This window comes from Macaca thibetana, chromosome X (genome assembly GCF_024542745.1).
Source record: "Macaca thibetana thibetana isolate TM-01 chromosome X, ASM2454274v1, whole genome shotgun sequence".
Classification (NCBI taxonomy): domain Eukaryota; kingdom Metazoa; phylum Chordata; class Mammalia; order Primates; family Cercopithecidae; genus Macaca; species Macaca thibetana.
The window spans coordinates 113,144,555-113,169,899 of record NC_065598.1 but is presented as its reverse complement, the minus strand read 5'-3'; the positions used below and the strand labels follow the sequence as shown (position 1 = coordinate 113,169,899).

Below are 25,345 nucleotides of genomic sequence, written 5' to 3'. Positions count from 1 at the left end.
ATATCAGACGATTGTTCTCCTTTTTGCAATATTTTTCCTGATTGTCTATGTGCTACCTCACTTGATATCTTCATCCTCATCCCAGTTATTTAAACAGATTTTGTGATTTTGTTTATGATATCCCTATCCCTGTAATATCTATTCATGATCTTTTAGTCAATCAGTCCTAGTTCACTCTGGCTATTCCCATAGACCTTGTCTGGGCTCTTATCTCAGTTCTTGACTCTAGAAGAACTTTCTTAACTGATCTCTAGATATCTAGTCTATCTCTCTTCTATCCCCATATTGGAGCTGTGCTGATTTTCAAATATATATTTGTCTATATATATGTGTGTGTGTGTGTGTGTGTGTGTGTGTGTGTGTGTATATATATACACACACATGCATATGTATGTTCCCTGGCTAAAAATTTTGGTTAAAGTTAATTCCCAGATAAATTTGATCACATATGTTTACTTCTCCCTTCCTAACTCCATGAAAACGAGCGTAAGATCGTGGAAAAACTCAATAACACAAAGAGAACAGGAGTAGAAGCATTGATAGATGTAAGGTTCTAACTAACTTTTACTTATTGCAATGGAAGTTTCAACTTCAAAATATCTCCTTCTACATGAACTTCTGAGAGAAACCAGCTAATTCTTCCCATAGAACTCCTAATATTTTAAGATTTGGAGGCACCTGGTCTGTGGAAGGCAGGAATGTGTCATGAGATTGGATACATGAGTTATTTGTTGAAAATCTTTTTGATAAGTGGCTGCAGTTCCATGTTCTGTCACCTACTCCGTGCTCCTTAGGAGACCAAAAAGTTTATTTTCTAGAGAATCTGAATGAGAATGTCCCAGACTCAAAATCCAGGCACAGTATGAGGATTGGTTGAAACAAGAATACTGTGTTGTTCTGTTTTGTGCTTTGTGTATAACAGAGTACATTATAATTTAAATATAACATATTAATTTACAATGAGCAGAAATTTATTTCTGGAAGCTAGGACATTCAAGATAAAGAGGCTGGCATCTGACAAGGGCCTTCTTGCTGTGTCATCCCATGGCAGAAGTTGGAAGGGCAAAAAGAGGCAGAGAGAGAGAGAGAGAGGACACACAAGAGGAGGATAAACTTGAACTTGTCCTTTTATAAGGAACGCACTCCCATGATAATGACATTAATCCTTCATGAGGGTGGTGCCCCCATGACCAAACACCTCCTGTTAGGCCCCACCTCCCAACACTGCTGTGTTGAGGTCAAGTTTCCAACACTTGCTTTTTTGGGGGCACATTCAAACCGTAGCGGAGATTAAGAGAAAATTTGCATGCCCAATTTCAGGACCTATATGTTTCATCCTAGATGCAATTAGTGAAACAGGGCATGAGTTATTTAGTTTTACATTATCAGATTTCTAGCAGTCATCTAGATATAGATTTTTCCGTTTTCAAATCTTCTAAATAATTGTATAGTCTAAACATAATTAAAACATTTTAACATCTCAAATTCTCTCATCACTTTAACATGTTTTAGAGAAGGTAAATCAAAGATCAGTTCATGTGAGATTCTGTAAAATATTAATTTCATTTAGCCTACTCAGTTTCTTTACTTGTAATAACAGAATTATAAGCAGAAAAATGATTGTACAAATAAACATAAATGATGTCATTTGATTTATTTCCTTTTAGAATTATGAAAACCCAATAAACAGAGTATTTTTTCCTCTTCTATTTCTTTTCCTTAAATTCAGGGGCGAAGAGGGCTGGTGACAATGAAGAATCCCTCCTCCTGCTTGCTTAATTATTTTAGATCTTCACATAACTTTTTTTTCTTTTTCTTTTATCATTATTTTTTGAGACAGGGTCTCACTCTTCCACCCAGGTTGGAGTGCAGTTCTGTGATCTTGGCTCACTGCAACCTCTGCCTCCTGGGCTCAAGAGATCTTTCCACCTCAGCCCCCTGAGTAGCTGGGACTACAGGCGCGTACCACCATGCCCAGCTAATTTTTGTATTTTTGTAGAGGTGGGGTTTTGTCATGTTGTCCAGACTGGTCTCAAACTCCTGGCCTGAAGCAGTCTGCTCGCCTCGGCCTCCCCAAGTGCTGGGATTATAGGCGTGAGCCACTGCACCCAGCCATCATAACTTTATGAACAAACCAAATTGTGTATTATGCATTTTTATCTTCCCAATGTAATAAATTGATTTTATTAACAAGAGATATTTAAGTAGAATATACATTTTGCTTCCCAATATATCTGAAATGAATGGAATAAATACATAAAATATCTCTACCTTCCCAGTGCTATACACTGGCATTACTAAAATGTAAGTATTTTAGATATAGTTCAGTTTACCAAAACTCATCTACTCTTCTCCTACAAAAATAATCACCGAAACAAAAATTCAACCCAGGCCAAGAAAATATTTCTATGCCCTATTTTATGTCTTTCGAATTTCAAAGTACTATACCTTTCTAGCTTATATTTTTTTGCAACCAATTCTAAAATTGTGTTCCCTGTTTATAGACTTCTCAGACCCAAGTCCCCCAGGTAACATGGGAATCAGTGTGTCTGTATCTATGTGGCATGTATTTGCCTCACCTCCCACCTTCTAACTTCTCTTGTCTAACCCAACTTCACACAGACTCCTTAGGTCTTCTGATTCTCAGTTTATTCCAATGTCCTGTATAAATAGTCCCTCTTGTCTGCAGGTGGTATGTTCCAAGACCCCCAGTGGATGCCTGAAACCGGGGATAGTACCAAACCCTATATATACTTTTTTTTTTTTTTTTTTTTTTTTTTTTTTTGATAACTGAGACTGCTACTAAGTGGTCAGCAAGCAAGTGGCATATATAGCATGGATACGCTGCACAAAAGGATGATTAACATCTCAGGTGAGGTGCAGCAGGATAGTGTGAAATTTTATCCTGCTATTCAGAATGGTGTGCAATTTAAAAACATGTGAATTGTTTATTTTCAGAATGTTCCATTTAATATTTTTTGAACTGCAGAAGGCCAAACCATGGATAAGGGAGGACTATTCCACTTGGTTGCTTTTCCATGGATAATCATTAGTTACTGATTTCACATGAAATTTAGTCAATAGTATTTAGTGATTCACTATTAAATTTTGTAGAATTTTTACTTTAAGTTTTTTAACTAAGATTCAATTTCTTAATTTTCTTAAGATGTAATATGGACATTAAGTACAGGGGCATACATTTTGCCTTTAATTCAACCATGAAATATATAAAAATATTATAAAAACAGAACAGTTTGAAAACTCTAGTATTAATCTTCATAGTAAATATTGGCTTCTTTTCCTCCTGAACAGGTCATTATCCAACTTTTAGAGGTGATGGATCATCTGCATAGAGGGGAATTGGTTGCTGCAATACTTCGTAACCGGTATATTTATGGAAACAGTTTAACTTATATAATGTCTTTCCTATCTATTTTTATACCTAACATAGCAGGCACTCAATAAATATTTGTTGAATACTTGGTATAAAATAAGTGTTTACTGTATGAATGAATTAGAGAATGACTAAGTGACAAAGAAATCGAATAAAGAGGATGTTAGTGACAATGTGTCTTGAGATAATGAAAAAATAGAGAATATATTTAGAAAATATAACTGATATAAATTATGAACAGCTGGAATACAGTCATTGGAGATATTTATTTGAATTTTCAGTTTTAAAGGCATATCTTTCAATAAATAGAGGTATCCATAGCTTAAGAATAGATGTGCCAACAACACATTTTTAAAAATAGGATTGTCCTGTGATTGTATATATTTATGTTATTTAAAAATCCAGTTAAAACCTTTTCAGGGAGTTACTATGAGATATTTAAAGCTTCTTCTGACACACTAGGATTTTAAATTTATTATTTAAAGAAAAATAGCCTTGTTTTGCAGCTATGACAGAGTCTCTCTTATTCCCAGTAGCTTAATTGTACAGTTTAGGTGAAACATTTGGAATAGTATGTTAGAGTTTTCTGTATCCTGGCTCTGATGCTTACTAGTGGTGTAGCCTTGGGCAAGTTTCGTAGTCATTCTATGCCTCAACTTCCTCACCTATGAAATGGTGTTAATAATAGTACCTACATTGCAGGGTTGTTGTGAAGATTAAATAAGTGTGAAAGGTGGGGGATGTGTGAAAGTGTGTGTGCATGTGTGGAGAGAGAGAAAAAAATGGAGAGCAGGCATGAGTGAGTGAGCTGGGCAGATAGTAAGCAGTATATATAAGCTAGTATGAGGGAACTTTAAAAAGTTCATGGAAAAATGGAAATAAAAGATAAAAATAAAAAACAAGTGTTTCTTAATATAAGCTCCACCCAAATCAAGATGCTTTTGTAAGTGTTGATACCAGCCATTTAGTCTATCTGTAAAGAACTGAGGGCCCTGGGAATTTAACCATATCAGTGATGTCTCTTTTACATTATTAAGTGAAGAAAAATGGGTGCTCTTTAAAGGGTTTTTAAGACTAGGAAACAAAAAGAAGTCAGAAGGAGCCAAATTAGTACTGTAAGAAGGGTGCTTAATGATTTCCCATCAAAACTCTCACAAAATTGCCCTTGTTTGAGAAATGAGCAGAAGCATTGTCATGGTGAAGAAGAACTTTCTGGTGAAGCTGTCTTAGGCATTTTGCTGGTAATGTTTTGGCTAACTTTCTCAAAACACTCTCATAATAAACAGATGATATAGTCCTTTGGCCCTTCTGAAAATCCTCAAGCAAAACGTCTTGATCATCCCAAAATAACTGTTGCTGTGACTTTTGCTCGTGACCACTCTGCTTTTGTTTTGACTGGGTTACTTCTACCTTTTCCTAGCCATTGCTCTGATTGTGCTTGTCTTCAGAATCATACTGGTAAGGCCATGTTTCATTTCATGTTACAATTCTTTGAAGAAATACTTCAGAATCTTGATCCTACTTGTTTAAAATTTTCCATTGAAAGCTCTTTTCTTCTCTGCAGCTGATCTGGGTGTAATTGTTTTGGTACCTATCAAGTGGAAAGTTTGCTCAACTTGAATTTTTCAGTCAGAGTTGTGTAAGCTGAACCAACTGAGGTATCTGTGGTGTTGGGTATCATGTCTGCTGTTATTCATTGGTCCTCTTTAATTAGAGCATGAGCAAGATTAATTTTTTCCTTGCAAATTGATTTGGATCATCTGCTGCTGCGGGCTTCATCTTTAACATCATCTCATTCCTTTCTAAAATGAGTTATCCATTTGTAAACTGCTGATTTCTTTGGGGGCATTGTCCCCATAAACTTTTCATAAAGCATCAACGATTTCACCATTCTCCCACCCAAACTTTGTGAAAAATTTGATGTTTGTTCTTGTTTCAATTTTAGCAGAATTCATGTTTCTTTGATAGGGTCTCTTTTCAAACTGATGTCTTATACTTCTTAGTGCTTCAAACCAGGTCCTGTTCAGGCATGTTATAACACATTACTATGAGTTTATTTTCGTGCAAAAAAATTGAAATCCGTGCACAGTTTTTTTCAAAATACACACTTTGCATGAACTTTTTGAAGATCCCTCATGTTATTCAAATGTAAAAGTGAGATTTTAATTATTTTGAAAATGTAGTATTAGTGTTTTTCAATTCTGACGTATTTTAAAATACAGGCATGTTGTAAGATGTAAAGAAAATGTAGGAAAGGTTGAGGTAAGAAGGGAACATATATAAAGTCACTGTTATTTGACAGATACCATAGAGGGAATTTTTCATAATAATCCCATTAGGGAAATATAATATGAGGGTGCCTGTTTGTTGGAATGTATAAGTAGTTCCCCTTTATCCATGCAGGATACATTTCAAGGCTCCCAGGATGCCTGAAACTGAGGATAGTACCAAATCCAACTGCCATCAATCAGCATATTTCTGCTCATGTCTTCTACTCACAAATATAAACATTTTCCATCTTAACTAAGCACTTATCATGCATTGCGGTCATAACTTGCAGTTTTACTGTGACAGCAGAACTAGCACGAGCTTCTTCTTCCTTCTCCACAGTTTCACCAACAGAAGATTTCTTTGCTACTGTTGATCTTAGCAACCTCAGCATATGATTTTTTAAAATTAATTTTAAGTTCTGGGACACATGTGCAGGATGTGCATGTTTCTTACGTAGGTAAACATGTGTCCTGGTGGAGGGAGAGCATACTTTTATAAGTCAAGAACTTTGACCCTTTCACTTAAAGGAAGCCCTTTATAACTTCTCTTTGACATATCCAAGTCACCAGTATCACTATTCTTGCACTGTGGGCCATTATTAAGTCAAATAAGGGTTTCGTGAACACAAGCACTGAAATACCTCAGCAGTTGATCTGATAACTGAACTGGCTACTAAGTGACTCATGGGTGGGTAGCATTTATAGCATGGATGCTGGTCAAAGAGATAATTCATGTTGTGGGTGGGGTGGAGTGAAGTAGGATAGTGCAAGATTTCATCACCTTACTCAGAATTATACATAATTGAAAACTTATAAATTGTTTATTCCTGGAGTTTTCTACTTGATATTTTCTTTAGAATGTGGTTGACCGTGGGTAACTGAAACCAGGGGAAAGTGAAACCATGCATAAGCAGGGACTACTGTACTATCACGTGGGCTAGGGTGGAATATTCACCTTAGGAGCTATAAAATAGACTTGCTCACAGATATAGAAAATAGGGAAATCATAGCAGGGATAATATGTGGCCATGTTGGGTGAAAACAGGAGTAGATCAGAGGATGTTGAATTTATAGCTGCATGTATCAGCAGCTCCTTCTTTATTGTTGCTATGTAATATTTCATTGTTTAAATATACAACAATTTATTCTATCTGTTTTCCTGTTGATAGTCATTTAAGGTGTATCCAACATTTGGCTGTAATGCATAAAACTGTTATTAGGATTCTTGTGTAAAACTTATTTTGGCCACATGCACTCATTTTGTTTAGATTTACAGTATACTGAAGTGGAATTGCTGGGACATAGAGTAAGCTACTGTTGTTTAACGTTTGTAGAAACTGCCAAATGTTTTTTGAAAATAGTTGTATCATTTTATACTCCCACCAATAATAAGTGAGAATCTTTACTAACACTTGATATTGTTAGCTTCTTTAATTTTAGCCATTCTGTGGGTGCGTAGTACTTCCTCATTATGGTTTTCACTCTTCATTTTCCTCATGTTTAATGATATGAATAGGTTTCATATGTTTATTAGCTATTTGGATATATTTTAGAAGCATATGTTCAAGTGTTTTGGCCATTTAAAATGGGTTGTTATTTTATTTTGATTATTAGGAGTTTTTAATTCACTCTGGATATATAGGTGTTTGTACTGTGAATATTTCCTTCCAGTCCATGACTTACCCTCACATTCTGGTATTTGTGTCTTTTGATGAGCAGTAGTTCTTTTTTAAATGAAGTTCAGTTTATCATTTTTCTTCCGTTATGCTTGGTGCTTTTTGTATCTTGCCCAAGAAATCTTTGCCTTTCCAAATTTGAGGCTTTCTTCCAAAAGTTTTACAGTTTTAGTTTTACAGTTTTTTTTTCTTTACAGTTTTACACATTATAAATGCATTATTGGCCACAAACCAGAGAAGTGAATGTACATACTAGATTCCACATAGGATCTAAGTAATTAATAAGACCACTTTACAGAAGAAAAGTTCTTTGTACTTTTAATTCTAAGCTAATACCTTTGTAAATGGCAAGGTAACTGAATGATATCTTGAGCTAAATCTGGCATTACAGAGAGACCTAGTCTTATGGCCCCTAGTTTATAACACAATGACTTTTGATTTTCTTCTCTTGTAACGTTTCTTATAAATAAAGCCCCTTTGAAAGAAATATAATTCTGATTCTAAGTAAAGTGATCCAGAACATAGAAAATAATGGGAAGCTGCATAATTCAAATGCCAAAACTTGAGAAAAACGTTGCTTGCATCCATATACAAATTATGGGTCAATTTCAAATTCTAAATACAATAAAACCAAAAACATTCAGAAATATCTGAAAGGGCTCACATCTGGAATCACAACACTTTGGGAGGTTGAGGAGGGTGGATTATCTGAGGTAAAGAGTCCAAGACCAGCCTGGTCAATGGTGAAACCCTGTCTGTACTAAAAATACAAAGAAAATTGGCCGGGTGTGGTGGTGCACACCTCTAATTCCAGCTATTTGGGAGGCTGAGGCATGAGAATCGCCTGAACCTGGGAGGCGGAGGTTGCAGTGAACTGAGATCGTGCCACTGCCTTCCAGCCTGGGCGACAGAGCAAGACTCTGAAAATAAAAAAGAATATATAAAGGGAATAAACTCTTTTTGACTAAGAAAGTTTTATCCCAGCATGAGAATGGTTTAAGATCATGAAAGTTATTCATAGTGGGATTGTAAACTAGTTCAACCATTATGGAAAACAGTATGGCGATTCCTCAAGGATCTAGAACTAGATGTACCATATGACCCAGCCATCCCATTACTGGGTATATACCCAAAGGATTATAAATCATGCTGCTATAAAGACACATGCACACGTATGTTTATTGCGGCACTATTCACAATAGCAAAGACTTGGAATCAACCCAAATGTCCATCAGTGACAGACTGGATTAAGAAAATGTGGCACATATACACCATGGAATACTATGCAGCCATCAAAAAGGATGAGTTTGTGTCCTTTGTAGGGACATGGATGCAGCTGGAAACCATCATTCTCAGCAAACTATCACAAGAACAGAAAACCAAACACCGCATGTTCTCACTCATAGGTGGGAACTGAACAATGAGATCACTTGGACTCGGGAAGGGGGACATCACACACCGGGGCCTATCATGGGGAGGGGGGAGGGGGAGGGATTGCATTGGGAGTTATACCTGATGTAAATGACGAGTTGATGGGTGCTGACGAGTTGATGGGTGCAGCACAGCAACATGGCACAAGTATACATATGTAACAAACCTGCACGTTATGCACATGTACCCTAGAACTTAAAGTATAATTAAAAAAAAAAAAAGAATGCATAGATATAATGAGAACCAAAAGTGAAAATCCAAAGGTGTTTGAAAACAATTAAATGCTCATTTTAAGAATAGAAAAGAGCCCTTAAAAGATTAGTGACGGAAACTTGCTCTTATAATAAGAAAAAAATATCTCTCTGAGACAACAATTCAGCATCACACTTAATGGTCATATGTAAGAGTTGTTCCTTAAGCAGCAATAAAATGAGGATGCCCACAATCAACATAGTATTTAATATATATCTATAAATTCTGTCCAATGTCAGTAAAGAGGCATAACTAATGGAAGGAAGAAGACAAAATTACCAATTCTTAGAAGATAAATAGTGCTTGGAAAACTGGATATCCACTTGCAAAAGAATGAAACTGGATCCTTATATTACATTGTACACAAAAATAAACACAAAATGGATTAAATACCAAAGTGTAAGACCTGAAATCATAAAGCTTCTAAAAGTAAACACAAGGGATCAGAGCTATCAGGAAGAGCGTCACAAAAAAGAGAAGAAAACACAAGGGAAACACTCCTTGATATTGGCCTTTGCAAAGATTTTTTTGGATATCACCCCAAAAGCTTAGGCAACAGAAACAAGAATAAACAAGTTGGGACAACATAAAAATCTTCTTCATGGGAAAAAAAACAATAAACAAAATGAAAAGGCAGCCTACATATTGGGAGAAAATATTTGCAAACCATGTATGTGATGAGGGTTAATATCTTAACATAACTTACATAACTCAGTAGAAAAGAAACCCACCAAATAACACAACTTAAAAATGAGCAAAGGACCTGAATAGATATATTTTAAAAAATAATACATAGAAATGGCCAACAGGCATATAAAAAGGTGCTCAACATCACATCATCAGGGAAATGTAAATGAAAACCACAGTGAAATATCACCTTGCACCTATTAGGATGGCCATTATCAGAAATACAAACAATAGCAAGTGTTGGAGAGGATGTAGAGAAGAGAACCCTTGCACACTGTTGGTGGGAATATAAAATGATGCAGCCATTAGGATAAACAGTACAGAAGTTCCTCAGAAACCTAAATACAGAACTACCATATGACCCAGTAATCCCATTTCTGGGTATATATGCAAGAGTGATGGAATTAGCACTTCCTTGAGATATCTGTACTTTCATGTTCATTGCAACATTATACACAATAGCTAAGATATGGAAACAACTTTCAATGGATGACTGGATAAAGAAATTGTGATACACACACACACACACACACACACACACACACACACACAATGGGATATTATTCAGTCTTTTAAAAAGTAGATAATGCCTAGAGAAAATTTTTACAATCTACCCATCTGAGAAAGGGCTAATATCCAGAATCTACAAAGAACTCAGACAAATTTACAAGAAAAAATCAACCAACCCCATCAAAAAGTGGGCGACGGATATGAACAGACACTTCTCAAAAGAAGACATTTATGCAGCCAACAGACACGTGAAAAAATGCTCATTATCACTGGCCATCAGAGAAATGCAAATCAAAACCACAATGAGATACCATCTCACACCAGTTAGAATGGTGATCATTAAAAAGTCAGGAAACAACAGGTGCTGGAGAGGATGTGGAGAAATAGAAACACTTTTACACTGTTTGTGGGACTGTAAGCTAGTTCAACCATTGTAGAAGACAATGTGGCGATTCCTCAAGGATCTAGAACTAGAATACCATTTGACCTAGCCATCCCATTACTGGGCATATACCCAAAGGATTATAAATCATGCTGCTATAAAGACATATGCACACACATGTTTATTGTGACACTATTCACACTAGCAAAGACTTGGAACCAACCCAGATGTCCATCAATGATAGACTGGATTAAGAAAATGTGGCACATATACACCATGGAATACTATGCAGCCATAAAAAAGGGTGAGTTCATGTCCTTTGTAAGGACATGGATGCAGCTGGAAACCATCATTCTGAGCAAACTATCGCAAGGACAGAAAACCAGACACCGCATGTTCTCACTCACAGGTGGGAACTGAACAATGAGATCACTTGGACACAGGGTGGGGAACATCACATATTGGGGCCTGTCATGGGATGGGGGGAAGGGGGAGGGATAGCATTAGGAGATATACCTAATGTAAATGACGAGTTGATGGGTGCAGCATACCAGCGTGGCACATATATACATATGTAACAAACTGGCGTGTTGTGCACATGTACCCTAGAACTTAAAGTATAATAATAATAAAAAAAGGAGATAATGCCATTTACAACAACATGGATGAATGTGGAGGATATTATGCTAAATGAAATAAGGCAGACTTCGAACAAAAAATACTGTATTTGTAAATGTCAAATAGATAGAAACACAGGGGCAGGAGTGGGAAGAAATGGGAAGAAGAAGGTCAAAGCATGCAAATGTGCAGTTAGGTAGGGTGAATAAGTCTAGATGTAATCTATGGCATGAGGACAATAGTTAATAATAATAGGTTGTATTCTGAAAATTCGCTAAGGAAGTAGATTTTAGGTGTACTCACCACACAAAAAGGCAACTGTGGAAGGTGATGGATATATTAATTTGTTTAACTATAGTAATCATTTCACTCTGTCTATGTATACCAAAACATCATATTGTACACTTTAAATATATGCAATAAAAATAGAAATAAATAAAAAAGTTTAGGCTTCTATATCTATGCAAAGTAAGTCTTAAAAACAACCCCTTAGTGCTGGAACTAATGAGTTATAAAAAATAGTTGGATATAAATAAAAGTTTTTTAAAAACAGTACCTTTTATTTGTATCAGAAATCACCATTTAGAAGATATAATGGAAAACAATTTATAATAGCCACAAAATATAAATATTTAGTAATAACCCCAACAAAAATGTCTAGGATTTATATGATGAATATTTAAAAATTCTACTCAGAGACAGGGAAGAAGACATTTTAAGAATGCAGAATTAAACATACCATGGTTCTTGATAAAAGACTAAATGCTAAGAAGAGATACATTCTTTCCAAATTATCATGTACATTCTACATAAATTTAGTAGGATATTTAAAAATTTGGCGAAGCAAATCTTCAATAAGATAATGAATATCTGAAAGAAATGTATCTCCATGATTAGTACAATGTCTGCTATGTAGTTGCTCATTAATTTACTAAATAAATGAAGGACTAGTAAAAAATCTGTATTTGTTCTGTTTCTGACTCAACAAATATTTATTGTGTAATTGATAAGAACTAAACATTTTCACATGCAAAAGTATGATGAAAAGTGATGAGTTCTTCTACTCACTGACCTCCTTCTGGGGGTGTGGTGTGGTCAGATGATAAATATATGTCATGGAGAAAATTATTATGAAAAATTAATAAGACAGGTGGCAAGATAAAGAGTTAAGAGTGAGCAGAGGTCAATGTAGAAGGGCATTAACCTCTTATCAGTCTTGCATGTGTTTAGTCTTGTAACCTACCATCCATCATATATTTTACCTTATATGAAGTTTTATTCTAGTGCTTTATGAGGTATAGGGAGAAGTCAGCCACATGTGGCTTGCTTTGATGCAAACAGTATACTTATCTGAACATCCTCATGCATACATTATGGTAATGTCTAGGAGGACACGTTGTGGTGAGAATCACCAGTTTGTTGTGGCAGTATTTTCTGATTGCATTCCTGGATCTAATAAGCATTTCTGTAATGCTCTGACAGAGTTTCAGTCTTCTAAAAGTAGTCTTTTGTAGATGAAACACAGTATAAAATATTGCCCGGTATTTCCAACACAGGAGAAAGAATACCAAACACTGCACAATCATATTTTTATCATTTTAACAAATATTATTCACCATTTACTGGGTAGGGTGCTAGGGATATAGCAGTGAATGATAATACATGGTTTTCTGTGTAGTGGGGAATACACACAAATAATTGTGTTTCTTAAGTGCTGTTGAAAGGACGTATGGGGTGCTACTGAATGTGTATAACACATATATACACCTGGTCTTGTGGAGGGGGGGTGGTCAGGGCAGGCTTTATGAGTGAAGTCATGTTTCCTTTACTTCTCTCCATCTCCACTCCACTACCACCATCTTAGTTCAAGCTACTCTCGTCTTTTGCCTGACATCCTGCAATAACCAATGGGTTACTTCATTTTTCTCTGGGTTCTAATTAGAGTTCTCGTTTCAGAATTCAAATCTAGCCATGTTGCCTTTTCACTTTCAAATTATTCTATAGCTGTATCTTAATTTTAGGATAACATCCAGTGTTAACCTCACATTGCACTACTATGCATGAAGACATGAAAAAGCATGATGTATTCACAGAGCTATAATCAAAATCAGATGATTATTAATTGTAATGATAAGGAGCAAAGTAAGAAAAGGCTGGAGATGAGTTAGGAGAGGGAGGTATGGACCAAGTTAAGAAGCATTTTATGTTTATGTTTATGCTGAGGAGTATACATACTTCACAGACTGCAGAGATCTACTGAAACTTACAAACGGAAGAGTGATGTGATCTGCCTTATACTGCTAGAAAGATCACTTTGGTGGCTGTGTGGATTATTTGGGGAAGGAGGATGGGAAAATTAGGAGACCAGTGGTAGTAGTCAAAGAAAGAAATGAAGAGTCTGAACAAAGGTGATAGCAGTGGGAATGAATGAAAGGGAATGCATTCGTGAAATACTTAGGGATAAATTTTACAATGTTTGGCAACCAACTGGATTCTTCACACTCTAGTCAGAATGATCCTTTAAAATTGTTAATCCGATAATGTCACCTAGACTGTCCTTTCCTGTTTATGACTATTAAAATCCTACTTGTTCCGCAAGACCCATATTGAATTCCATACCCTGCATAAAGTCTCATCTGATCAATCCAATCACATGATCAGGAGAGCTTCTTGCCTCTGAACTGCTTTACCACTGCAATGAATTTTATCATGTTTGGTTCTGCATTGAAGTAATTTGAGCCTTTATTTGGTTATGCCTAAGGGAGCCCTTTCAGAGAGTGACTGGCTGCATCTAATGTATTTTTATATCCTGTATTGTGCATAATGCAGGATTTTGCACCAATAAGCTTTCAGTAAATACCTGTAGAAGTTATAGCATTTTTCAACAATTACTGGCTGGTGATTTTATTCAGTAAAATGGTTAGTTTTCTTTTGTTTCTCACAGTTAACTCTTACTTATAGTTAAGTAATTTAATATTAAGTGACAATCTTTAAAACTGTAAAATAGGCTAATTGAATTTAGTATAGATTCTAGGAATAAGCCCAGACTTTGTACTGACATAATGTATAATCATGTCTTCATGGTGTAGAATGTCAAGGGAATACAGGACTGGGAATCAGGTCATTCCATGTTTAAAAATATTTAGCCTTTACTATTTGTCAAACGGCATCCTCATCTGTAAAATGTAAGAATTGGAAGATGGAAGTCTTCCTTTTGTTTTAAAAGTCTAAAATTATATTTTTAAGCCTAAGCACATAGTACATTACCATAATGTATGTAAATAAACACATATGTGATTAACTTCATATAAAACAAATTTAACAAGGTGATCAGCCATTGGAGATGTCCTTTTATTAATTTATCATAATTTGGTTTTCTCACTTTCAATGAAGATATTTGTTCTGTGTTTTTTGAAGATTAAAAACTTACGAGGGTTTTATCGTCTGTGAAATAAGCGTGGCAATAATTGTAAGCCAAATCTTTGGCTAGAAGATCTAGCCAATAAAAATAATAAGAGGGTAACACATGAAATTCTGAGACCAGTTACTTTTTATACATTGGAATTATTTTGGTTTAGAAATTCTGTAGGTTTTGGTTATCCATTATTATTGTCATAAGATCTTATGGTAGACGCACATGAAATTTATCACCATATTTGTTCCTATAACTGAAGAGTTGGGTGCTTTCATACAAAGGATATGAACTTGTTAGTAACGTTGCATGTTTTCTATATTTGGAGGAATTTTCCAGGTCATAGAAAGTGTATCTGTTCTTGGGGAGAATAATTGCTACTCCAGTTTCTCTTCTTGAGTGTTGCTGTTCATATTTACATTCTTGCTGTGCAATCTCATCTACCGCAATTATTTCAGTCCTTGCCTACATACTGAAGACCTTTCATTTATAGCTCGAGTCTAAATTTTTTCTGAGTCCCAGACAAAAGTTGTTTGTTTTCTCCCTCCACCATTTTTTGTTTGTTTGGACTCTACAAGTAATACATATTTATTATAGGTAAATAATTATAATAAATATGTATTTATATATTTATAACTTTATAAATATATAAAGTTATTTATTTATATATTAAATAAATATATATTTATTATAATTATCTATAATAAATATGTATTATAGTACATTATATTATATATTATATTATAATACATATTTATTATAGAACACTTAGAAAAATGGAAAATTATATATATGCAGGGTAAATAATCACATAAGATAACCTCTATTAACACCTTGATGTATTCTCACTCTAGTCTTCTGGTACATTTTTAAATGTAACTAAGGTTTTACTTATTGAATATGATCTGGTTATAGTAGTGTGGTTAAGGGTGAGGCTCTGAAGTCTGCCAAATATAGATTTCATTCGAACTCTGCTACTTACTAGCTGTGTGAAATTTGGAAAGTGCCTTAACTCCTATGAGTCTATTTCCTCATCTATAAAATAAAGTAATGTCACTGTATAGGATTGTTCTGTGGATTAAATAAAATGTTTGTAAGATAGTTAAGTTCCTGGCATATGGTAAATACTCAGTAAATGGAAGTGCTTACTGTTTTGGTATACTATATATCATGTCTGTACCTCCCTGTTTTTCTTACTAGATTTTGAATATTTTGATGTCAGTAAAGACTTGTAGTTATAATAGCTGGATAGTATAAGCCATTCTGTGGTACAAACCATGTCTTGATATTAGATATTTAGGCTGATTCCATGTTGGGGGTATTAGTTGTAGTAGTGCCTTCCATATCTGTTATAATTTATCTATTTTCCTTCTATGTATTGTTTTTTGCTCTATACTGTGTCAAATCCTCTCTTTGCTCCCTTTAATGTACATTTTGTTTATCACATTGGTTTAGTTTCCTTTAGTTTCCTCGACCAACATAATTTATATCTTTCCTCATCTTGTCTTACTTGGCTTTCTCTTCCTGGCTCATTGAAGTCATGTTTCTGTATTCAATAAGAAATAGTGTTTTTCAATATATTTCCATTACTGCTTTCCATGCTAGTTGTTTTTGTTTTTGTCTGTTCATTCTTAAAGGAAGAAGGATTCCCTGAAAGGCCTTTGTACTGTTGTTTAAAATGTTTTTTGTTCATGGTCTTTATGTGGCTGACTCTTGTTGTCTAGATCTTTACTTAAATATCCTCTCCTCTGAGAGGTTTCCTTTGACCATCCAATCTAAAGTGGCCACCTGTGTACTGTCTACTGTCACACCATCCCAGTTTAATTCTCTGCATAAGACTCATCCCTCCAACTATTAGATATTTTCCTTCTTTATTTATTTTCTATCCCCTTTCACTGGAATAGAAGCTCCAAGAGGCCAGGCATCTTGTTCGACTTGTTTACTGTTTTAATCTCAGCACCTGCAACCATTTCTTACACACGTGAGTTGCTCAATAAATATTTGCTGAATGAATGAATAAAGGAATTAACCATTTCCCCTCTGTCTATGCTCTTGTGTATTAATCCCACCCTTTTCTCTTTTATCCATGAGTCAATATTAATAGAAATAAACGATTGAATAAATAAGTAGGGTAGACGAGATAAGTCTTCCTTACAGAAGAATTCCATATTTTATTTGTGAATGTTTGTTTGTATATATATCTTCTTTATATGCTAGAACTTTGTTCTCCTTCCACTGGGTGTTAATTTAATGATTCGCTTACAAAGACAAGAATGTGGAATGGAAAAATATTATAACTTTATAGTGAAGAAATCTGACAAATACTACCAGCAGTAGACAGAACAGGCCCCCCAGGATGTCCACATTTTAATCCCCAGAACCTGTGACTATGACACTGTTCATGGCAAAATGGACTTGCAGATGTGATTAAGTTAAGGTCTTTGAGATGAGGAGATTATCCTGGATCATTCAGGCAGGCCCATTGCAATCACAAGGATCCTTATAAAAGGGACACAGGTGCAAGTCAGAAAAGGGAGATGTGATGATGGATCCAGAGGTTGGAGTGATGCTCTTTGAAGATATAGGAAGGTGCCACAAGCCAAGAATGAAGGTAGCCTCTAGAATCTGGAAAACAAAAACAGTAAGAAAACCATCTCTCCCCTGAGGCTTTGCTAATACTTAAGTTTTGACTTCTAACCTCCAGAGCTGTAAGGTAATCAATTGGGGTTGTTTAAAGCCACTGTTTGTGATCATTTGTCACAGTGGAAATAAGTTAATATGCCCCATTTTCAGAGTCTGGCACAATGGCTTCCTAATATATACCAGGAGCTGTAATTTCTGACTTGATATAAGCACAAAGAGGAATTGATGGTGGTGGTGGTCAGAAAGGGCCACACAGTAAAAGGTACTAGAACTCTGGCTGCTTTAAAAAGCAACAACATTGCCAGGTCTCAGTTTCAGTGCTGGCACTGGTTTTCCTGACTCTGTCTTCAAGATATATACTTTTTATTATACATTATGTTCTAGGGTACATGTGCACAATGTGCAGGTTTGTTACATATGTATACATGTGCCATGTTGGTGTGCTGCACCCATTAACTCAACAGTAAGTTGGGCAAGGCAGGATCAGAAGTAACTAGCTATTTGTTATTTAAAATTGAATATTCAAGTATTTATATCTTTCTTATCCAATTGTATAATTTATGCTAATTGAGAAGTATTTGGAAAAATTATAGGAAAGTGTAATCCCACTGCACTGAAAGTGCTGTTAATATTTTAGATCTCATAAATCCAAATGTTTATTCAACACAAAGATTCCCCAGTATTGTAAGCATGGCATATCTAATGTCCAATCCCATGTAATCTTAGCCCTGAGTACCTGCCTTCTCATCTATAGTCTTGGTCTTGTTTGATGACACCACCATTCACTCAGGTGCCTGACTCAGAAACTGGGGCATCATCCTGGACTCTTTCTCATCCTTCACATTCAGTTAGTCACTAAGTCCACTTCTCCTTCCCAATTATTTCTCCAATTCACTCCCCCTGCTGCTTTATCCTTATTATCACTTCCTTAGTTTTGGCCCACATAATTTGTCAGGTAGATCATTAAAATATCCTTCTAATCTGTTTTTTTTTTCTTCTAGTCTTAGCCCTCCCCTTCTCCCCTGACAGTTTATCTCTCTCTTTGCAGCCATAATGATCTTTCTGAAATGTAAATATGGTCATATTGTTTTCTTGTTTAGATTTCTTCAGTGGCTCCCAGTGTGGCAAGGTCTCTTATGTGGCTCCTCTCTACCTCACCAGGCTTTTCTCCTGTGCAGAGCATGCACTGCAGCCTTCCCCAACATTGGAAGGTGACACGTTCCCTCATATTGCCACCCTTCTTTCTGGAATGCTTTCTCTCATATGTTGGGCCTAACCCACTCCTGTTTATCCTTTAGGACCTCTCTGTGAAACTTTCACTGAAATGTATCCCATGCCACTTCCAAGCAGAATTAGGTGTCCTTTTCTTATTTATTTATTTATTTTGAGACAGCGTCTCACTTTGTCACCCAGGTTGGAGTATAGTGGTGCAATCATGGCTCACTGCAGCCTTGACTTCCCAGGCTCAGGTGATTATCCCACCTCAGCCTCCTGAGTAGCTCGGACAACAGGCGTGTGCCACCATGCCTGGCTAATTTTTGTATTATTATTTTTTTTTTTGGAAATGGGGTTTTGCCATGTTGCCCAGGCTGGTCTTCAACTCCTGGGCTCAAGTGATTCACCCACCTCAGCCTCCCAAAGTACTGGGATTACAGGCGTGAGCCACCACATGTGGCCAAGTATCCCTTTCTAATGGCTCCCATAGCATTGACTCTTACATTTTGGTGTTGGCAGGGGGGATTGAAGTCCCAGTACTCATAGTAGTTGTATTGGCAAGAGTCATTATAATAGCTAACACTTAAATAGCGTTACTTTGTACTAGGTACAAAACCTTTATGCATATTAATTTATGTTATTCTCATAATAACCTTATGAAGTAGACACTTCATATTATTCCCATTTCACAAACAAGGACTTTGGGGCAGAGAGAGATTAAGTAAATTGTCTAAGGTCGCACAGTAAATAAACATGGATCCAGGGTTCAAATGCAGGGAGTCTAGCTCCAGAGTCTTTGCATTTAGCCATATGCCAGTCTTTTTCCTTCCCTGGAATGCAAACTCCCTGAGGACAAGGGTTTTGCCTGTCCTGTATCACCTCTCCTGTGTCTCATTACCTACAACTAATTCATGGTAGTAATAAACACTTCTCATGATGATCTTTTTAGAGAGGCCAGGAAGTGAATGTAGCGGAATGTGTCCTCCTGTCTCTTCCAGGCAGAATTAGGTATCCCTTTCTTACAGCTCCCATAGTATTAGATCTTATTTCTGTGGTGTCTGTAGTAGATATTAAAGTTCCAATACTAGTAGTACATTGGTTGTATTGGCAAGAGTCATTGTAATAGACACCCATGGCGTTTACCCTAAGGCCAAGCTAGTTCTGCTTATTTTGGGTGTGCATACATTTACACTGATAGGTTAAGTACTATTAATGAGTTGGAAGCCTGGAAGTTGACAAAAGAAATTTTTTCTTTTAACAAATTTCACTTCCCTCCCTTTTCAGTCTTTTATTTTTTCCCCTTTTCATCTTCCCAGCAAATGTAGTTACAAGGTGATCGTTAGAAAGATTATGTAAAATTTTCAAAGGCTCCTGAACAACAGTTGTGGAATGTTCTATTTTGGGTTACATGTGACCAGGAATATGGACCCATGAAATAATTCAGAGCCTCAATGTGGATGCTTTTAAAAATATATAGCCAGAGGACAAAGTTTTCCTTTGTCTTTCTGGTTATCAGTGCTGTGTGATATTTTGACCCCTTCCCTCCATTCGGCACTTGGTTTTCTTTGTACCATTGCTTTGTTTCAGATTAAAATGAAAAGAAAAAGATTAATACCTTTTTTCCCCTGGAAGATCTACCTTTTCATTGGGTTATAGTTTCTGTGCCTGTCTTTGGCACTTATTAATAGCTATGGCAATTTAAAGGCTTTGTGATCCACAGATAGGCCTACTATGATTCTCTTCTGAGAGTCCTTAATCCACCATTGAGAGAAGGGCAATGTGTCCTCCTCCCTTCCTGAGGCCCTCTGTATCCATGGTGTGTTATGAAATGCATGATCCTGAAGGTAAAGATGTTGTCCTATATCAGCACAGCATGGCACAGCTGACATAGATATGAGCTATAGGTAGCTACAATACAATCCTCTGGTGATCTTTGCAATCTGTTTTAGGGGAAACAAATAACAGAAGCAGCAGAGTGAATCCAAATTAAATTTAATGTTGTTTTTGACAGGAAGAGCTGTGCCTAGATGTAGACAGTGTCATTTCTTTTTCCCTGGCACATTATTGAAAATACTAATATATAATTTTGCCCAAATTTGGCTGAGATCAGCCAGTTTCCAGGGCTGGCAGGTCTCTCTCTCTCTCTCTCTCTCTTTTTTTTTTTTTTTTTTTTTTTGACAGAGTCTCCTTCTGTTGCCCAGGCTGGAGTACAGTGGCTCAAGTGATTCTCCCACCTCAGCCACCTGAATAGTTAGGACTACGGGTGCACACCACCATGCCTGACTAATTTTTTCTATGTTGTAGAGATGGGATCTCACTGTGTTCACCAGGCTGGCTTAGAACTCCTAGCCCACAAGCGATCCTCCCACCTGGGCCTCCCAAAGTGCTGGGCTTATAGGCATGAGCCACTTCACCTGACTGACTCCTACTTCTGACTTCTCAAACTTGGGAGGCTACTCAAATCAGTGGGAGGTCACCTAGAACACTCTTTTCTCCCTAGATTCCCTGAAGCAGTGCTAAGTCTAATAAGGCCTCTAGGGAGCGATAATTATTTGGTCTCCGGCCCCAAGTGCCTGCCCCTCAATGTTACATTTATCCTCTACCTATGTGATACAAAGGGGAAAGTATATTAATATTATCTTTCGACCCTATACTCCTTCCCATTTCCCTTTAAGGGTAGTTTATTTACCTGATTGACCTTTCTGTTGTAAAGGCAGAATGTGATACTGAGTGTGGAGTTTGAAAACCACTGTTTTCTGGTCTTGACTCTGCCAACTTAACAGTGGTACCAGTTTCTTTCTTATTCCTGTTGTCAGAACAAAAATACTTTCTCCTGTCTTGAAAATTAATGAGATGATATGCTTGAATCACTATGTTCTCCCTGAAAGGTGGACCCTGAATAACTTCAAGCTGATTTTTTTGAAAGGAGCTGAAAGCAGAGTTAAGACTATTTGTTTTTCTAAGAATAGCTGTGGCTCCACAAATAACATACTACACTTTTTTAGATAGGAAAAGATTGTAGAGATAGTGTTAACCCTCTCAAATGTAAAATGACAGGGAATCTAATATTCAAAGGTGAGATCATTTGTCCAAGTTCACATAGCAAGGGAAAGGGCCAAGACATGAGTACCCAGAGGTTTGGTGTTTGTTTGTTTGTTTGTTTTTTGGCACATTTAAGAGTTATTTTTGCCTCAGAAATCTGCATTTCACATATTTAATGCAAAATAAAGCCCTTCTTTGGTAAAATGTATTCTGTTAGACTGTCACTATTGTACAGTCCATGCGATGAACTTAGTATTTATAGTTAAATTAGTATAGCCTTAACCACTCTTTTTATATGTAAAATACTTTCCCTCTTATCTAAATAGTTCCAGTAGTTTCTTTTCTGTGGGTTGGATAGAAAGTAAGTATTGATCTAATAATCACTGGGTGGTAGGGAGATGGATAAAAATGGAATGGAAACTCAACCCAGTCTGTTCTAAACTTTGCAATGTGTGCAATTCTGATGTATTATATGGCCTTAAACATATATCTAATGACACACCTATATCCAGGCACAGCCCTTGCTGTTAACAACATTGTTAATTCAGTTACGCTTCACTTTCCTGCCTCAGTTGTTTTGTTTTCCCTAAAAAAGACTGCTAAAATCATTACACAGTTTCTTTCCAGCTATTTATAGGCCCATGTCTTAGTTTTCTATTGCTGCTGTAACAAATTACCATAAATCCAGTGCCTTAAAACAACACTGATTTGTTACCTTACAGTTCTGCAGGTCATTGGCCTAAAATTAAAGGACTGTGTTCCTTTCTGGAGCCTGTAGGTGAAAATCCGTTTCCTTGCCTTTCCCAGCATCCAGAGGCCACCTATGTGCCTTTGGTCGTGTCTCTCTTCCTCCATCTTCAAATCCAGCCGTGCCAAGTCAAATCTTTCTCACATCTCCTCACTTGAACCTCTGCTGCTTTCCTCTTCCAATGTTAAGGAGCACAACTGAGTAATCCAGGATAATCTCCCCATCTCACAGTCTTTAACTTAATCACACCTGCATCGTCTCTTACTATGTTAGACAACATATGCACAGGTCTCAGGAATTAAGATGTGGACATCTTTGGGGGCCCATCATCCTGTCTACCACACCCTATGTCTATGTCAACTATACCATACTGTGAGTTTTCTTTCGGAGGGTATTAAGATAATGGCTGTTTTCAACTTAAAAAATTATTTTCAAAAATATTTATCACAAATCTTTGTCCCAATGCCCTCCATGCAAGATAGTTTCCAGCCATTATGAATAATTGTTTAATATTTTATATATACAGTCATCTGTTGTTATCTGTGGGGCATTGGTTCCAGGACCCCCTGAGGCTACAAAAATCCACATATGCTCAAGTCCCTGATAACATTAATACATTCTAATCAAAGGCCATTCAGATTTTTTCAATTATCCCAAAAGTGTTATTGATAGGATAAAGCTCAGCTTCAGAATTAGGCATTGCAATTAATTGTAATGTCTCTTTAATGTTTTTCCATGTAGAACACTTTCTCGGTCTTCTCTTGACTTTTATGACCTTGACACTTTTGAAGATTACAGGCCAATTAATTTGTAGAATGCCCCTCAGTTTGCATTAGTCTTAATTGTTCCTCATGATATTATTGAGGTTTTGCTTCTTCAGCAGGAATTGCACAGACATAATCTTCTCATTGCATCCTATCAGGTGGCACCTGATATTGATTTGTCCCATACAACTTGATAACGTGATTAGGGTGGTATCTGTCAGTCTTCTCCACTGCAAGGTTACTTTTTCTTTTATTTCTAATTCATAGCATTTCTCATGAGGTTGAGAATACTTTGAGACTATACGAATGTATTATTCCTTATCAGACTTTCAATATTTCATTTATTGCATCAATATGGAGTCATACTTTCCTATTTTATTCAGTTACAATCCTTGATTTATTTTGATGCCAAGTGGTCCCATATTTGTATGATCCCCTTCTAGCTGGTTTATGTATCTTTTTGACAAGTCTCAATCATCCTTCCTTATGTTCGGAGTATATCTTGTACTTTCTGAGTGCTTCATTACATTCCATTTCATCTTGTACTTTCTCTGCCTTAGCTCTGGAATCAGACATCATGGTTCCTTTTAGTGGAGAATCATGTCTTGAACCAAAATCTGTTTGCTAGGAGTGCTCATTGCTATTCCAGTATTGCTGTTCCAAGGCCCTTTTGATGGCGAGAGCTAGGAAATATTTGTATACATGTATATACACGCATAAATATGTATATACATTTATACATATATGCCTATATATTTATCCATTGAAACCATGAGTTCTGACCAATACCTTCAATTTTAACCCAATACCATAGGGTTCATTCTAGTTTTCTCCCTTTTCATGATTTCACTTCTCAATTGCCAACTTCTCAATTGCTAACATTAAGAAACATCTCTCTTATTATTTGACCAGTTCCTTCACATGTAGCCCATGCCCTGTTGACATACCCTTGCCTCCCCAACTCTGACTTCCAGAAATCCTGGCTGTAGCTGCCACCTCCCTGCATGAATACCCTCATTTTGTTTGCACTTCACCTTACCACATCAGTCTACCATTGATGTAGTCTTCCTGCAATGACACCTTCCTCATCTTCTCAAGCCCCACAAAGAGTCTCTATGGTGCCCTCTTCACAGGGCATGCCTACTTTGCTTGGCCCTACTAATGGATTGAACTGTTCAGGAAGGGGAAGGGAAGGAACATTTTCTGTACTTTGATGAGTTGTTGCCACCTTTTTCCTTACAACTATGATTTGTAAGGATTACTACCCTTGTACTGGATATTTATTTTCTATTGTAGTTCCTATAAATTCTGCTTTCCTGTAGTCAACATCCACATTTTAAAATTATAATTTATGAGATTTTTGCTTGTCAGTTTGAGTCCTTTTCTTCAGATTAATATTAATTTGTTTACTGGTTTATTATTTATAATTTATGAGATTTTTGCTTGTCAATTTGAGTCCTTTTCTTCAGATTAATATTAATTTGTTTACTGGTTTATTATTATCACTGGCTTGATTTTTAACTAATAAGGTGTTAAAAATGAGGCAACTGGAAATAAGATGATTTTCACATAATTATGGTATAATCACTACTTCTTTCTCATAATACTTCTTTTTGTTATTTTTATGTTTTTTATTTAATTTTTTTCTTTTCACTAACCAAACAAACAGCACTGATAAATATAAACTCTCAGCAAAGCTGGCTTAGAAGAAAGAGTTTTAAAAAAAATGAGATGGGATCTCTATGTTGTCCAGGCTGGTTTTGAACTCCTGGCTTCAAGTGATCCTCCCACCTCGGCTCTCCAAAGTGTTGGGATTACAGGTGTGAGCCACCATGCCTGGCCAGAGTGAAGCCTTTCATTTTTGAATAGAGGTATTTTAAAAACCTATTGCACAGTAACCTATTCCTGGTTATTTAGGGTTAGGAATATGAGTTCAAAAAGTCTGATTTCCTTAGCATGACATAGAAAGCTGTTCACATTGTGTTCTCAAATTTCCTTTCTAGCCTCAGTTTCTGCTGCTTCTCATTTTGGTACTCTGTGCTATTACTGTACCACATTATTTACCCTTCCCCAAGTGTGCCACATTTTTTTTGTATTTCTGTGTTAGTGTGCGATTACCCAGAAGGTAGATCAAGCACATGCTTGGAACACCAAGCAGACATAGCTACTAAACAATGAGGAAGAAAAAGAGTATTTGATGTTTCATGTCATCATCAAGGAAATTAGATCTTTGTTGAACTTCCTTACACTTAATTCATAGTTTAGAATTATTTATATTTTGAAATACATGTGAGGGAGCAC

The 25,345-nt window shown here is 36.3% G+C and overlaps 1 protein-coding gene across 7 annotated transcripts in view; it reads left to right on the top strand.

Annotated features, from left to right (window-relative positions):
• The window catches only part of KLHL13 (kelch like family member 13), a 201,293-nt gene that overhangs the window by 75,309 nt on the left and 100,639 nt on the right, over positions 1–25,345 (top strand). For 5 of the 7 annotated variants that reach the window (XM_050777506.1, XM_050777500.1, XM_050777499.1 and 2 more), the window contains exon 2: positions 3,313–3,386. The exons of 1 other annotated variant lie outside the window; for it this stretch is intronic. In XM_050777506.1, coding sequence (XP_050633463.1) covers positions 3,337–3,386 — 50 coding nt within the window. In that variant the 5' untranslated portion in view covers positions 3,313–3,336. Of the gene's footprint in view, positions 1–2,250; positions 2,873–3,312; positions 3,387–25,345 lie in introns of those variants that run through there. One more of the 7 variants, XM_050777503.1, reaches the window with a different exon arrangement.